Genomic DNA, 16,124 nt, shown 5'->3' on the forward strand with positions numbered 1-16,124 from the left:
AGCAAATCTGGAATGAAAACCAGCAGCCACACTGGCCCTTTGTGGGTAATTTGTGATGTATGTACAAAAAAGTCATAATCCATTTTTACATAACCATTTTCCAACCTTTCTTCAGCCCTTAGAATTAACCAGGCTGTTACTGTGCCCTTAAGACTGAAATATGTAAATGACCACTGTTTTATTTGGCTGTCCTGTATTGTGCAACACTCCTTATAACTTCAGTGTGAAAGGGCAGAGGCAAACTGTTGTAGGCTAAATACGCAGATATGCACATCACAAAAACGATGCATTCAAAATGGGTCATTTTCACAGCATGCTTTCCATGAATGGACTCTAAGGACTGGGGAGTGAACAGTATGTCCTGAAACTTTGCAAATGTTTGCAGACTACATTAAATATTTTGACAAAAAAAGTGGAAAAGCAGTTTTTACATGTTATAAGCCCTGTAATACATAAAATATTGAGAATTTAACTGAATCCTGATCTCAAAAATCTAATTAAACCTGAAAAATTCATAGATTTATACTCTTGGATTTGAATTTAGGATCAATGGAAATTAAAAAAAAAGTGTGAAATATAGATATTCATGCAACCATATTGACACAAGTTTCAACCTTTGCGATTCAACTTCAAGGAAAGGCTGAACAATCAGTTCCTTTTCACAAACTTGCACTGCTGACTGGGAGGGATTTTCCTAAAACTTCCCTTTTCCTCATTAAGTACCTTTACACATGCTTCTAAACTATTCTACTGCAAATGAAGCAGTGTTTTCTATTACAAAGCAAGCTATTTATACCTTATGTCAACACTTTCTTTTAGCTCACTAGTTTTGACAGCCTAAACATTAATACGTTTGTCTAATTTGCCTAAATAAAGCATTTCTACAAGGTGCAAAACAAGCGTCCATGATTAAGAAAACTACCCACAGCATTTCTTTTCTGTGTGCAACTGCATGCAGCTACTATGGCCCTTCTTCTGAACTAAGTTTCAGATTAAGTCCTTGGACAACATGCAAATGATATTTGGCCAGAATGTCCAGTCCTCTTGCTCTTGGCACATGTAAAAGCAAACATTTCAGAAACTGCTTGTTGCATGCCAGTAGGATTTAGGCCTGCGATTCAGTGCACAATGAACACACTCATTTCAAATGTGAAGCACTGCCAGTTATTCACATGTTTCATGACACTTTAACCAAAGCTCTTCCAGCAACTTCTGAAATACCATGCACCGGTTTGACATTGTCCAGGACGTTCCTGATAGTTTATTTACATGTTACGCATAGCTTATGTTTTCATTCCCTCTAAACTTTAACCAATATGAGCACCAATTTCCCCCTTCGCGAGGACAAACTGCTATTTATGGGCAGGTTTAACCTTTGACAGGTCATCCATGGGCCAATTTGAGACTGTAACTGTAATGTCAGCCTTCTCGGTAGCACAGAGGCATAAACCCATAAAAAAAAAATGTTTTCTTGGTAAAGACCAGAGCACTGTCCCACTCAAACACAGGAAGGTTCACATAAACAATGGCCTGAGCCCACACAAGCACAACAAGCCTCAGGGTCAAATGAAGGATCTGAAAGGAAAAGGGTTTAGAAAAGGCATATGGCTGAGAAACCTAGCGAGTGTTTGAGAGGTCTGTACTGGAACATGCTTTTAATTCCATTTATCCACCTTTCAGTCGATTCAGCATTTTGTTGCCATTATGTGACCACGACTGTGCATGTGCTGTGTGTGCCCAACACGCCTGGAGATTATGATTACAGAGCTACTCAGGGGCAGGATTTCATTCATGCCCACTGGACCATGTCCGACACATACAAACACATGCGCGCGCAATGACGTGCGGCCTCAGTCAGCACTCCTCTAGCAGGACCAAAGCCATTCCTGGCACGAGCCTCGACTCAAATTAACATAATTGTATTTATTAGTGTAAAGCCAAAGGGTCAAGCTCGAAGCAGGGCATGTGTCCACCAGTACGGGAATAAATGCCTGTACAATGGAGTAACCGGTTTAAAGCCTTACCGAAAAAAGAACTACATAATACACAGCATATTGTCATTGTGACTAAAATATCGCAGCGAACCTTTACAGGAGAAGAAAAAAAACCTTCTTCACTTTTAATGTAAGTCAGTGGAGCCAGACTTTTTACACACAATGTAAAGGGCAACAGGTATTTTCTAATTATGTGAAAAACTGAAAAACGGGAAAAAAAAGGGAGACACAAAATTTTCTTTCGACAACGGCGATATGCATCTTCAAAATGACAACTCTCTTGCCTGCTTATGGCCTGTTGACAATCACGAAATTTTTAGCTGACACTTAATTGCCATACAAATAACTATGATTATCAGCTTGCTCACTGTAAACAACAAATAAAGTTCAAGCCTAAATCTAGACCATGCCTAGCATTAACATACTGCCTGTTGCAACTCTTTGTTGTACTCTTGTCCCGGAAGTTTACCTGCCTGCATTTGCAAGTAATGCAGTAGCATTAATTGGTCAAGATTCATCAACATCCTGAGCATGCACTCTGAAGTGGCTCTACTCGAGAGATTTACATCTTAAAAAGCCAAATTAGCTTGACTAAGGAACAGAAAGAACAGGAAAGTGCACGGACTTGTGGTTTGGCCAACTGCTCGTGCACAGTGCGTTTGCAATTAGCTCTTAAACTAACTTTTGACTGGCAAATATGACCTCGCGTGAGTTTTATAAGTGCAAGCAGGAAGGCAAACAACAGTTGGGAGCTTTTTCCTGTGATTTCATTAAGCTCCCTGATTGGATTCATTTCACTTTCATTAATATTTTCCAAAGGAAAGTAGCTGTTTGTGCTCATCTGGCATCTCGATCACTGAATGCTTGTGGATTACATGCGTGTCTGTGCTGGAGAGTGGGCTACTTCAGGGGAGTCCTTCCCGAATGAGTGTCATTATACATTCAGATGGCAGAATCCATCAAGTAGGCATTTATTGGTACAACTATGAGCCCAAACCTGATTCCTATGGTTGTGCTTTAAATCTTCGTCTGATTATTTCTTGCATTGTAAAACAAGAGACATTTAGAGCTCAGCGTTCAGTTTGGCCCATAAATATATAGTTAGTTTGTTTTTTTTAAATCAACAAAACCGTCAATAATAATGCAAATTTCTGCTGGTGACCCTATTACATTTCAAATTCTATGTTAGCGTAACCATTCTGGATTAAGCGTGGGCATTTGAAGCTTATAAAAGACATTCCATATCTCTTATTTGAAGCTTATAACAGTGATGATAGAAACAGAGATGTTGCTGCCTTCCATTTCTATAACTGACTGAAACATGGTCAGGATACTGTTCATGTTCACCGTCTGTGATGCAGAGTGGCAATAAAAAGTATGGGAACTCTTTGGAATTACTGCATTTATGTACAAATTGATCTTAAAATATGGTCTTCGTTTCAATTATAGTAATAACCAAATACAAACTGTTTCAACTAATAACATTATTCAAACATTCACAGTGTAGGCTGGAAAAAGTATGTAAACCCCTAAGCTAATGGCTTCAACAACAGCTAATTTAGGACTTAGCAAACTTTGAGTCCAGTCAATAAAATGAGGGAGATGTGGGTTAGAGCTACTTTGACTCACATAAGCCCTCACCCATTGAGCTTTCTATTCACAAGAAGCATCCACTGATGTGAAGCATGCCTCTCAACAGAGACCTCGGAAGACCCATAATCAATAATTGTTGATTTTCCAAAAGCTGGGAAGGGATACAAAGTTATATCAAAGAGTTTAAGTATTCGTTAGTTAGTCATGGCCTATAATGGAGACGATTTTGTACTTTGTCTACTCCCCCTATAAGTGGGTACTCAGACATGACCACTCCAAAGGCACAACGCAGAATATGCCATGAAGTTTAAAAATAACTGGTTAACATCTCTGTTCATGAGTCTTCCATACAAAAATATATACTTTGAATAGGCAGGATGCCCATGGCAGGACACCAGTAAAGAAGCCATCTCTCTGTTCTTTACTATGTTGGTAATTAATCTAACATGTAAGGCCTTCAGTTCTGCTCCTGAAGCCCTAACTAACAGGAAAGCTTGTCGTTTCCAAATGAACTAAAATGGCATTTTTTTCTTTTACTCTAAAAAAATCATTAGATCTTCAGGCCCCAAGAGTCCCTGGATGTACAGTATACACTATTACAGGGAAGTAAATTTGTGATTCAAGTAATCAAACTCAAACGTGTTTGCTAACCACTCTGTAACAACAGGCACATTTCTTTGCATATAGCCCAGGGCATTATGAGTATTCTGTGTCTGTGGCGTTTGTGCATGACCTACTGAAGTGCCTTGTGGAACGGTAAGAGATACTCTCCACTATGTTTCAGGACACAGTAACATGTCCACTATAATGCACAACACAGCTGATGCAAAACTTTGGGTGCCTCAGGTCAAATTACATGTTTTGTTGCACAATTACTGTTTAGCTGCTGAATTTAACAAATCAAAACAATAAAAAAACGCTGGTGCTTGTGCCAAAGTTATGTTTATTTTATGTTGTATTTTTTAAGTATATGTTCAATTCACTGTACACTAAAATTCCCAGAATATCATACTAAAGTCTGTTTCCTCTGGAGTATGATAAAGCTACAATATGTAAATATTGGGGATTTGGATGAAATGTGTAACTGCATGCAATATAGCTACTTTGTAATGTCAGTTGTGCTTTGGAGCCCAACAAACAGGTGAATACGATGACTGCAAGTGCACTGAAATAGTATTCAAAGGGAGCTTCGTCAAAACTTGGTGAAGGAATTCTGTTTTCTGTGGATGTCAGTGAATTATCCACTATTCATGAAACTGCATTTGAGACCTAAACATCAAGTCTGCCTTTTTTGAGAGCACTGATGGCATTATTAAGAAAAGACATGGTCCAAAAAACTCCAGCTAAATCTGACTTTTAAATTCATATTTAAGGTATTATAGGGGACCCACAATGTACACCATGTTTAGTTTGACTCCGTAATGCTGCTACTTTTCATTTTCACAAAAACTACGTTGCATCTTTAACCTATTTTCATCTTGTAATTAAGAATCATGTAAAACGGACCAGGGGGTTTTCAAACTTATGCATATGACTGTATCATGAATAGACAGTGTTGTGGACACAGACTACAAGAACACAAGCACGAATGAGTCCTAAAGGCTATGCAGGTTTCTATCAAGGTTTTTATCATGATGCCACTGTAGCTGATGAACTGGTAATGTCTGCCAGGCATGACATGAATGTGTGCATTCAGTTTCACTTTTCCACCCACAGGAGTTGGTGTCAGCAGTGGCTACTCATCCTTACTCAAGGAAAGAAAATAAATGGCCCAGAATTGCAAGATTCATGTGGGAAAAAAAAGGAAAAGACAGCCCTATTCAGCTCTTGGTCAGCACAGAAAATGAAAGTGTGGTCAGAGCGGTAAATGCTAGAGCTCAAGGAGTTAAAGGAGTTAAAGGAGTACTCCAGAGTTTTTCAACTTCATCTCTGTCTGCCGCATCTGTAGCAAACAGTTGATTATGCATGCCGAAACAAGTGACCATTAGCTTCTGTTTTTTCTGTTTTGAGTAGGTGAGTTTTCTGTTCTTTTCCAAGTCCGGAAAAAGACGTCTGCGGTAATCAACTGTACAATACAGATGTGGCAGATAGAGGTTGAAAAATGCTGGAGTACTCCTTCAACAGATGTAATCTGCTACCAGACTGTTTCTACCACACTTAAAGTAAAAAAAATTTAAAAAAAGAGAGAAGGGCAAAAGTCAACACACTTTGATGGGAGATTACCCAAGGATTTGGTCTTTTAAATATTATATACTGAATCATGCTCAACTTGAGCAGGCACAAAAAAACAAAAACAACAACAACAACAATTTGGTTTCATGCTCTGAAATCGGCTATTCAAGCAAGCAAGTAAGCAAAATTTATTTATATAGCGCTTTTTACAACAGGTGTTGTCACAAAGCAGCTTTACAAAACAATCAGTATTACAGAGAGAAGAGAAAAGAAGAAAGAGATCCGGGTCCAAGCCCCCATGAGCAAGCCAGCGGCGGCGATGGCAAGGAAAAGCTCCCTAAAAGAGGAAGAAACCTTGAGAGGAACCAAGACTCAGAAGGGGAACCCATCCTCCTCTGGTTGACACCGGATAGCAAACATTATTAGTATGAAGTATTATAGTAAAGTGGGAAAAGAAAAGATCTGAGGGTCATGGGTTCAAAATATTGAACATGCCTATGGTTTGTAGTGACTATAGTCCAAAGAAACAGATCATGTCGCCCATGTGGTTCAAACAGACGGCAGTCACCTCCAATATATTTAAACTGGTGACATGTATATCTCTATATGCCTGATATAGGTGCTGTAATCAACAGCGCATTATGATGCTTTCCCACTCCATAAGGAAAGTACAGACACTCAAAAGAACAAAAATTCCTTTTCTGATAAAATGAACTCAAAAGCAGCGCATGGCATTGCATCAATGCATCAAAACACATCTGCTGAACCCACAATATTGCTTCAAATTAAACGTGGGTGTTTTAGGTCGCACATGTTGGCAAACACTCACGGCTGCAACTGGTTGTGAAATGTGTCAAACCAAGCTTAAAGGGGAACTGCAACACTTTTTCAAAAACTCTGCATAATTACACTTTTAACATGTAAGCAAAGTTACTCCGAGTGGTTTGACGCGAACTGTGAACTCAGAACTGTTCCCAGTGGTGGTGATAGGAACTAGACGTCTGAAGAGTTTAACACCTCTAAAGTCTACCTAAAAAACATTTGCATGAAATGGCTATGATGCTGCTTCATACGCTGTTTTACAGTAGTTTTGACCTAAACATTCTCAAATCCATTCATGGCAGAGAGGTACATGCAGGGCGTTGTAAAGTAAAATAACCACCAAAGGGGATTTTTCTTCTAGACTTCTATACAACATATCAGCAGATCCATTTAGGTTCATTATTCGTTTTGGATTGCATTTATGTGCACTGTGTACGTCACAGCCCCCTGGTTCTTATCACCACTTCCACTGTAAGGAAATCTGTTTTGGTAAGTTACTCTACAGTAGAGCATTCCACATCAAACCACTGCATGGCTTTGGAAATTTTGCTAAATTATAGAGGAACTGCCTTTTAATGCTTTGCAGTCACTGGTGGCATGGACGACTGTTTTGAAAGGGGAGTATAAAACTTTGGAAGAACTTTTTTCCATGAATGTTGGAAAGTCGGTTCCAAGACAAAGCACCCCCAAAAAATTCAAAGGCATTCGGAAACAAGAATTCAACCAACACCTCAGTGAATTACAAAATCAAAGACTAAGATTGTGTGCCAGGAACATAACAGAGCATCAGTGTATTCATTTACTTACCTTAAGTTGAAAAGGATGGATTTCATTGAGGGAATGTCTTCTGAGTTTTTTAGTGAGGGTCTTCAGCATCCTGCCCCAGATTTGTTTTTTTGTTTGTTTGTTTGTTTGTTTTTTCCTTCTTTTTACGTCTGTGTTGTTAAAAACGGTCTCTACACATTCATACCTGGCCTACTTGACCAGACATCTGGCTAATCTACAAAGTCAGTTACCACTTATACAGTGTCCTCTGAATCTGAATGGGTCCAGCAACTGCAGTAAGGGCTCACCAGCAGCAGCACAAGCCTGCTTCCACTACACAATCCCACGAACGCCATTCGAAAAAAAACTAACTATAACAAGACTATTTCTGCTTAAACCATGCCAGGTATCCTCACTAAACCGAGCTCGACACTCCGCTCCACGGCACACTGCTGAAGGAAAACTTTGCTGAAGATAACATGACCAGCTGAGCTCAACACTGAGCGCTGCTGGTGATGTAAGCAGGAAAAACAAGCCCCAAAACAAACTTATCACACTCCAGCGTTTATAAACTTCCTATGAAATGTTCTCTTTTCTGCTCTTTCTCTCTCTCACACACACACACACACACACGCACACACACACATCACATTCACTCACACACTCACACACCAACACGCACACACTGCGCGCACGCTTACAGGAGAAACACACACCACACTCTCTTTCCCCTTCGGCTCTGTTTGGTGCTCTGCTATTGGCTGCTCGGGTCGGTGATGTCATTTCGCTTAGGGGCGGGGGATGAGGGGGCGGGGCTGTCGCTTCTTAAAGGGGACGCATGCGAGCAGGTTAGAAAAATAGCCAAAGGGGAACTCCAACGAATTTTCAAATTTTATGCATTTTTAAATGGTTAAGATGTAGATGGATCCTTTATTGATCCCGAAGGAAATTTAGCAGCCAGTAGCAGTCACACAACATAGGAGAGTAATAGTAATAAGGGTGTAAATAATAAGTAATAAGTAATAGTAATAGTAATAGTAATAAGGGGGGCAGTCGTGGTTAGGGAACTGGCCCTGTGACCGGAAGGTTGCCGGTTCGATCCCCAGGGCCGACAGCACATGACTGAGGTGTCCTTGAGCGAGACACCTAACCCCCAATTGCTCCCCGGGTGCCAAGAATAGGGCTGCCCACCGCTCCGGGCAAGTGTGCTCACTGCCCCAGGTGTGTGTGTATTCACTAGTGTGTATGTGGTGTTTCACTTAACGGATGGGTTAAATGCGGAGGTGGATTTTCCCCATTTGTGGGATTAATAAAGTATCACTTATACAACATAACAGGAAGAATAAATATAAAAAATCCTTTCTACAAATATACAGATAGAAAAATACAAAAAATCTGGAATAATATCTCTAGACTGAGATGAAAAAGGCAGTGAAACAATGACTGTACAAGGAGGCACGGGTAACAGCATATAATGACAATACTGAATAAATATGTGCAGATAATGGTATACTAAAATAAAATGCCATCCAAACGGTTGAGATGTTAACCTCTTATTCTGAATTTACACGACCAAATCATAACGCAAATTATTCACTGACTGCATGAAATAAATGCTATTTATTTATTTATTTATTTATTTAAAGCTCCCCTCAGATTAACAGAAAATGTGTTTTATGATCACACATATTGCTATTTGCTTACAGTTTACTGCTGAAAACCAAAAATCTTGGACGCTCTTTGTATTATTTTATAATAACAATTTTTACAGAGCAGATCACTGAAGAGATGCCGTCTGTTTATAGTTTATAGCCCAGATTTGTGGAATAATGGGTCGACAAAAAACAAACTGTGAGTTCAGCCTCTTTTATTCTAATGGTTTAAAATTACATCACACATCTATTTGACTGGAAAGAAGACAGTTACAGCTCTAATAGGACACCCACCTTTTGAATGTAGCTTATACAATATAAAAGTTATGAAGAATATGACAAAGTGTGTTTTGGAACCACCGGTGGTCTCAAGGAGTTGAAAAGGTTAATTGTGGCTCAAATCTAGAGAAACCTACCGAGTCAGAGTTGTCCACAGTGGTGGTGGTAGGAACCAGACATCTGAAGCATTTTTTGCTCTAAAAGCTCCCTCATAGAAATTATTCCGCAAAGTGGCTATAGCTATGCTGCCTGATCCCTGCGGCATTGTTTTATGATAGTTTCAAGATAATCTTTTGACTTTAAAAAAATAAACAAGGGAAAAATTGTCAGTCGTTATTATATAAGTTATTGCTAAAGTTCCGTACAGTAACAAAACAGAGATATCCACTTATCAAGAGGAGAGAGGGCCATTGTTGGCCTACTGATGGCAAAGCTGACGGCCCACTGGCTTTTTCTCAGCATTTTCCAGGCGGTTATAGACAAAATGCCACTTTTCAACTCTCGTTTTCCATTCATAGTCCAATTTACCTATTTCCCCTTTATTCCTTCCTTTTGTTATCCTTTGTAAATTAGTGAATTATTGTAATTGTAATCATAAATGATGCTGGTTATACAGCTGTAACCAGCCCCAGTGTCAGTAAGAACATTTTCAACAAAATAAATTTATATTAGGCCTAGTCATTATGTTTTTCTCTCAATTCTTTGTAATATTTAACTTAATTCATTTAACACAATATAAGGCTGTGTGCATTTAAAATCTGAAGAGATTAAAACGGGTTATCTAGGTGGTCTGAGGATGGACCTGCAAATACATACAGTAAGTGACCTTATGAAGCCAGCGGGCTGATTGGCTATATACTTGCTATATGCAAACTCTAGATCTTATCGCCACTGCACAGAAATCAGAGACAGTAGTTTTCTCTACAGTGTTTCAAACCATTCTGAATGACTTCATTTACTTTTTAATAATTGAACTGCCAAGTGATTTTGCAATATTCATGGAATTTCCCTTTTAAAATATTAGCATTAGTTTCCTTTACTTGTTAGCTAGTTACATTAGCCTCATAGCTAAATGGTGGGACACATGTTTTCTTTACTTCCCAAATTATAAGTATATATTGGTCCACTGGCTTAATAAGATCGGCACCCCACTGACTGTTTGCCACTGCTGGTCCACCCTCGGACCACCCAGATTACTGTCCTGCAAACAAGCTCTAACTAGATTTTAATCTTGTTAAACAGATTTTAAAATGCACAGAGCCTTTTATTAGGAAAATAAACTCAGACAGACATTACAAACAACTGAGAGAAAACAAATAATGACTCGGCCTGATGTAAAATGATTTTATAGAAAATATTGCTGCTGACACTGAGCTAGATTAAAATTATTTGCTAAATTACCTAAAGAAAGGAAGGAAGGAAAATAAGTAAACTGGACTGTAAATGGAAAATGAGTGATGATAAGTGAAATTTTGTCTATGAATCTGCATAACCATCAGTGGGCCGCCCGGAAAACGCTGAGCAAAATGCCACTGGACCGCTAGCTTTGTCATCGGTGGGCTGACAGTGGTCCACCGTCCTCTTGCTATCAGGTTTGTTAGCTAGTTCATTAGCCTTGTGACTAACTGCTGAAACACATTTCCTTTATTTGGTAGCTAGTCACATTAGCCTCGTAGCTAACTGCTGTGACACACGTTTCGTTTACTTGTTAGCCTCTTAACTGTGGTGCGAAATGAGAGAAGCAAAGTGCAGACAAACACATCCTGGTGGACTGACTACACTGGGATAAGGAGAAAAGAGTGTGAATTGAATTTATTTGTCACACTAGTGAAATAAACATCTTCAGGCTCACAGGCAACTAGACTATAATCTGATACATAACTTAATATGCACATGTATCATAAAGGTATTGCAAACATTATGCACATATATATTATACGTATGGAATATAACGAATATAAAATATTGGACATTATATATAGATATAAGCACAATGTATGTATTGTATTGCATGTATATTGTATATATGTGTCTGATAAGCCAATAAACATATGCATGATATACTGTCTGTCATATGTCTAATACATGTACACTGTAGGGACATAAATATTGGGACACCCCTCCTCATTGCTGAGCTCAGGTGTTTCAGCCACACCCATTGCTTACTGGTGGATCAAATTAAGCACACAGCCTTGCAGTCTCGATAGACAAACACTGGCAGTAGAGGGTTGTACTGAAGAGCTCAGTGACTTTAAACATGACACTGTCATAGAACGCCACCTCTGACACGAGTCAGATTATGAAATTTCTGTCCTGCTAGATCTGCCCCAGCCAACTGTAAGCGCTATTATCGTGAAATGGAAGCACCTAGAAGAGGTAGACCAAACTCACAAACTCACCGAGAGTGGCCACCAAGTGTTGAAGCTCACAGTGCCTATCCTCTGTACAATCACTCACTAAAGTGTTCCAAATGGCCTCTGGAAGAAACATCAGCAAAAGAACTGTGCACTCTGAGCTTCACCAAATGGGTTTCCATGGTCGAGCAGCTACACAGGCCTAAGATCAAAATGCACAATGCCAAGCGTTGGATGGAGTGATGCTAAGCTCGTCACCACTGGACTCTGGAGCAGTGGAATTGTATTCTGTGGAGTGACAAATCATCTGATGGATGAGTCTGGGTTTGGCGAATGCCAGGAGAATGTTACCTGCCTGACTGCATTGTGCCAGCTGTACAGTTTGGTGGAGGAGGGATAATGCTTTGGAGTTGTTTTTCAAGGGTTGGTTTAGACCCCTTAGTTCCAGTGAAGGGAAATCTTAATGCTTCAGCAGACCAAGAGATTTTGGACAAAGTTCCTAACTTTGTGGAAGTCCCTTTTCTGTTCCAGCCTGACTGAGCCCCAGTGCACAAAGCAAGGCTCATAAAGGCACGGCTGGCTGAGTTTGGTGTGGAAAAACATTACTGGCCTTCCCTGGCCTCGACACCTTAGAACACCTACGGGATGAACTAGAACAGAGATTGTGGACCAGGCCCTCCCATCCAGCATCAGTGTCTGACCTCACAAATGCTCTTTTGGATGAATGGGCAAAGATTCCCACACACACCCTCTAAAATAGAAAGCCTTATTATATTAATGCCTACGGGTTTAGAATGGGATGTCATAAAAGTTCCAGTAGGTGTAATGAAGTGGATGTCCTAATACTTTTTTCAAAATAGTTATATGTCTGATACAATCACTGAAATATTTTTAAAGCAAAAAATCCAAATGTAACACATTAGTAACATATATTACATGACATGCAGCTAACATATATGAGTAATAATACATGCCATCCATGTTTTCTATCACAAATGGTTTAATATACATATATATACAACATATATATACAACCTTTATTTTGACTCGGAAGCACATTGAGGGTAACCTTCATTTTCAATGTAGCCGAGCATTTACAATGATATATGTCAATATGTCTGAAATATATGTCCCATGCTTGAAAATGGCCAATTATATCACATATATGTTGTTATGTGACTAATTTAAGTTGGATACAAGGGAGATCCATGATAATACATCAGTCATATAGTTGAAATCCATATATTGCCACGTATCATATTTCCGTATGGACACAGCTTTCATAAATCTTGTCTTAGCATTTAACACTTTCATGTTTTTCATTCAAATCTGCTATTAGCACTGAATGAGAGTAGAGAGAAAGTGACTGATGTCACACCAGTGCAATTAGTTCTCCAAATTAGTTCAAACAGAATGGACGTGCCTATTCTTTGTCACTGTGCACTGACCAGCAGGATACTCGACCAGTCTCTGCACATCTAGTCATTAACAGTCGCAGACAGACACAGAAAAAATGAGCTAAGTTAAAACACTTTAAACCTACAAATATGTGTACATGTACAAGGAAGAGGTCTTTGCTTCTAAACTGATTCTGATTATAACGTGAAGTTTATAAATCAGTTGGGCTTAATTTACATACTGTATTATCCAGTGACCCCAAAAGCATCTGTGGAGCTTTTTAAGTGTAATGTTGGTTTTAACATGCATCTGCATTCCACAGAGTATTTATTTATCTGGTTTGCTGCTCTAAAATGAATATGTTTCTGATATGTTCCATATCCCTGAAATGAGTGTAACGGTTTCATAACCAGTGGCTGTTGGTATTCTCTATAAAATCATAAGAGCAAAACATTGATCTTATATTTTGGTTCCCTTATCTTTAAATGAGCGTAGTGAAGATGGAGTGGTTAGATTTGTTGTGTGCTACTGATTCAAAACGCTACAAATTAGCACCCACTTAACACCAGGCATGTGTTAGTACAACACACGTTGTGGCTGATTTGTACACTCAGTTTGCAAATCTTATGAACTCTCCATATTACTCACTGAGTAATGTTCGATACCTCTTATTTCTTTTGTTTTCGGAAATTACAAAGCTCTCTTCCTAGAAAGTTTGTGTTTTTTCTGTTTTCCTAGTAAATTTCCAAATGTTGGCCTGAAAATCAGTTCATGGTCAGTTTGAATGCTTATCTTTCTCTATTTATGCGACACTCGGTGAGTTGCTTTTATCCTGAATGTGGCCCCTTCATACAGCAGTAGACCATCAGATGCCTTAAATCCTAAACACAAGCGTTCATCTTTCTCTCAATCTGATTCGAGCTTTGAAGATGCTGAAGTCCTGCAGCACTGTTTAGTGTTTTCCCTAGTTCAACCCACCAGTTAATTATTAAGCTGAGTCAGTTTGGCAGGACCCTGCATTTGAAGTTGAAAAGCCTGCTACTCATTGTGCCAAATAGTTTAACTGTACAGGCATCTGGTGACCACAAGAGGGCAGATGAGAACAGTGTATCATTTTGTTTAAAAATGATTCATAATACATAACAGCCTTCTGTAGTGCTCATTCAGGTACTTCAGTTATTCAGCACTTTTCTAATGTCTAATAGGGGTCTGATATTAAGCAATAATACAACATCAACAACAACAATAATAATAATAAGAAGAAGAAATGCATAGCTAAAAAAATAAATAATATAACCTAATATCTATCTATCTATCTATCTATCTATCTATCTATCTATCTATCTATCTATCTATCTATCTATCTATCTATCTATCTATCTATCTATCCATGTAAGCAAGCAAGCAAGCAAAGTTTATTTATATAGCACTTTTTACAAAAGGTCTTGTCACAAAGCAGCTTTACAGAAAGAATAAGGAAAGAAAATCTGGGTCCGAGCCCCCAGGAGCGTTGCCAGTGGTGACGGTGGCAAGGACAAACTCCTTGTGTACAAAAATTATGTACATAATTGTTATTATAAAATTTATGATTCATGATGGCAACTAGTCCACCACCAATGACAACATAAAGAATTAAAAATCATTATTATTATTATTAGTAGTAGTAGTAGTAGTAGTAGAAGTAGTATTATACATTTCTAATACATGTATACATGAAAATAAGTTTATACATAATAAATAATATAACGTAATCAATCTATCAGGCTAATCTCTCTCTCTCTCTCTCTATAAATATACATATATATATATATATATATATATATATATATAAAACAGCTATAGATAAATAGATAGATAGATAGATAGATAGATACAAAATAACACACCAATAACAAATTTGAACGAACTGTTCATGTCAGCTTTGATTAGTAATGAAACAGACAAAAAAAGACAATCACATGTATGTCAGGTATAAACTCCACACAGAATCTTCCCTCTGGTTTTTTAAAATATAAATATTCTTTAGAACACTAGATGGCGCACTTTGACCACTGATGTTCTGACTCATGAACTGCCACTCATGCCACTGTAACACAGTCGCATCAAAAGAAAGTGCATATTTGATGCACACAGTGCTGTTGATGAGTTCTGGACAGATCTCCAAAAGACAGAGTGCTTCAGGTGTGCTTTATAACGCAGTGTGCAATCTCGTCTTATAATTTCTCCTTTCAAAATGAACATCTTCTATAAGACACAGAAGCCCAGTACAGGGAAGAGAACGTCCAAAATCTCTCAGCATGATAATGTATTATCATGATTATTAAAATCCTATAAGAGCCTTTACATGCTTGTATGTAAAGTATGTTTTTATGTGTGTAGCACCTGAACAGAGCTTAGACAGCCTTTAAGCACTGTCATAAACAGATGATGCAAGGATATTTCACCAGTGGCCACTCACACATTCACATGGTTCCAGATACTGGACAGCAGTATTTGTTTTACTGAGGGCCTTTTGGCAGAAAAGACTGAAAAAGGAAAAAGCGCTGCAGCATTTCTAATTGAAGTGTAGCTGTTCAGTCAGTGAGCATATTTTAGACTCACTGATCATAAGACATGTAGAGCAAAAGACAAAAATATCCAAATGAATCTGTGAAGTCCGCGCTAATATTTTCACTGCAGGCCACCTTGGTGTCGAAGTGGGCAAAAAATAACTGGTGACATAATATGGAGGGTGACCTCAGTGCACTTTGTGTCAGCGTAAAACTTCCCTCAGCCTACTTGTCCTGCCAGCCTCTGGCTTTCCAGGTGCTCTCGGCCCACACCACCCACTCCAATGCTGCCTGGCCGCTCATACACATACGCACCCGCGGGCTCCCTCCCTCTCTCACCCACTGACCCACTGGCGGAAAGCGTGGGCACCGTGCGTTAGAGAGACCGCTTTTAGAGTGCCAGATGGCTATTTTTTCCCCAAACACTCTAAAAAGAGGACTTACATAAAACAAGCGTTGCACAGGATATGCGGGCTGGGGAGGTGAACAGGAAACCAGAGAGAACTAATTTCAGTATCAGAGGCCGATTCTGGTGTCAAAATCTGA

The 16,124-nt window shown here is 38.9% G+C and overlaps 1 protein-coding gene across 1 annotated transcript in view; it reads right to left on the reverse strand.

Annotated features, from left to right (window-relative positions):
• Nucleotides 1-8,057, reverse strand: part of si:dkey-16j16.4 — a 49,773-nt gene extending 41,716 nt beyond the window's left edge. Inside the window, exon 1 of the mRNA XM_017690766.2 lies at nucleotides 7,389-8,057. Within this exon, the coding sequence (XP_017546255.1) occupies nucleotides 7,389-7,457 (69 nt within the window). The 5' untranslated portion in view covers nucleotides 7,458-8,057. The remainder of the gene's footprint in view (nucleotides 1-7,388) is intronic.
• Between the last annotated feature and the right edge of the window lie 8,067 nt (nucleotides 8,058-16,124).

The sequence above is a fragment of the Pygocentrus nattereri genome, chromosome 10 (genome assembly GCF_015220715.1).
Source record: "Pygocentrus nattereri isolate fPygNat1 chromosome 10, fPygNat1.pri, whole genome shotgun sequence".
Lineage (NCBI taxonomy): Eukaryota > Metazoa > Chordata > Actinopteri > Characiformes > Serrasalmidae > Pygocentrus > Pygocentrus nattereri.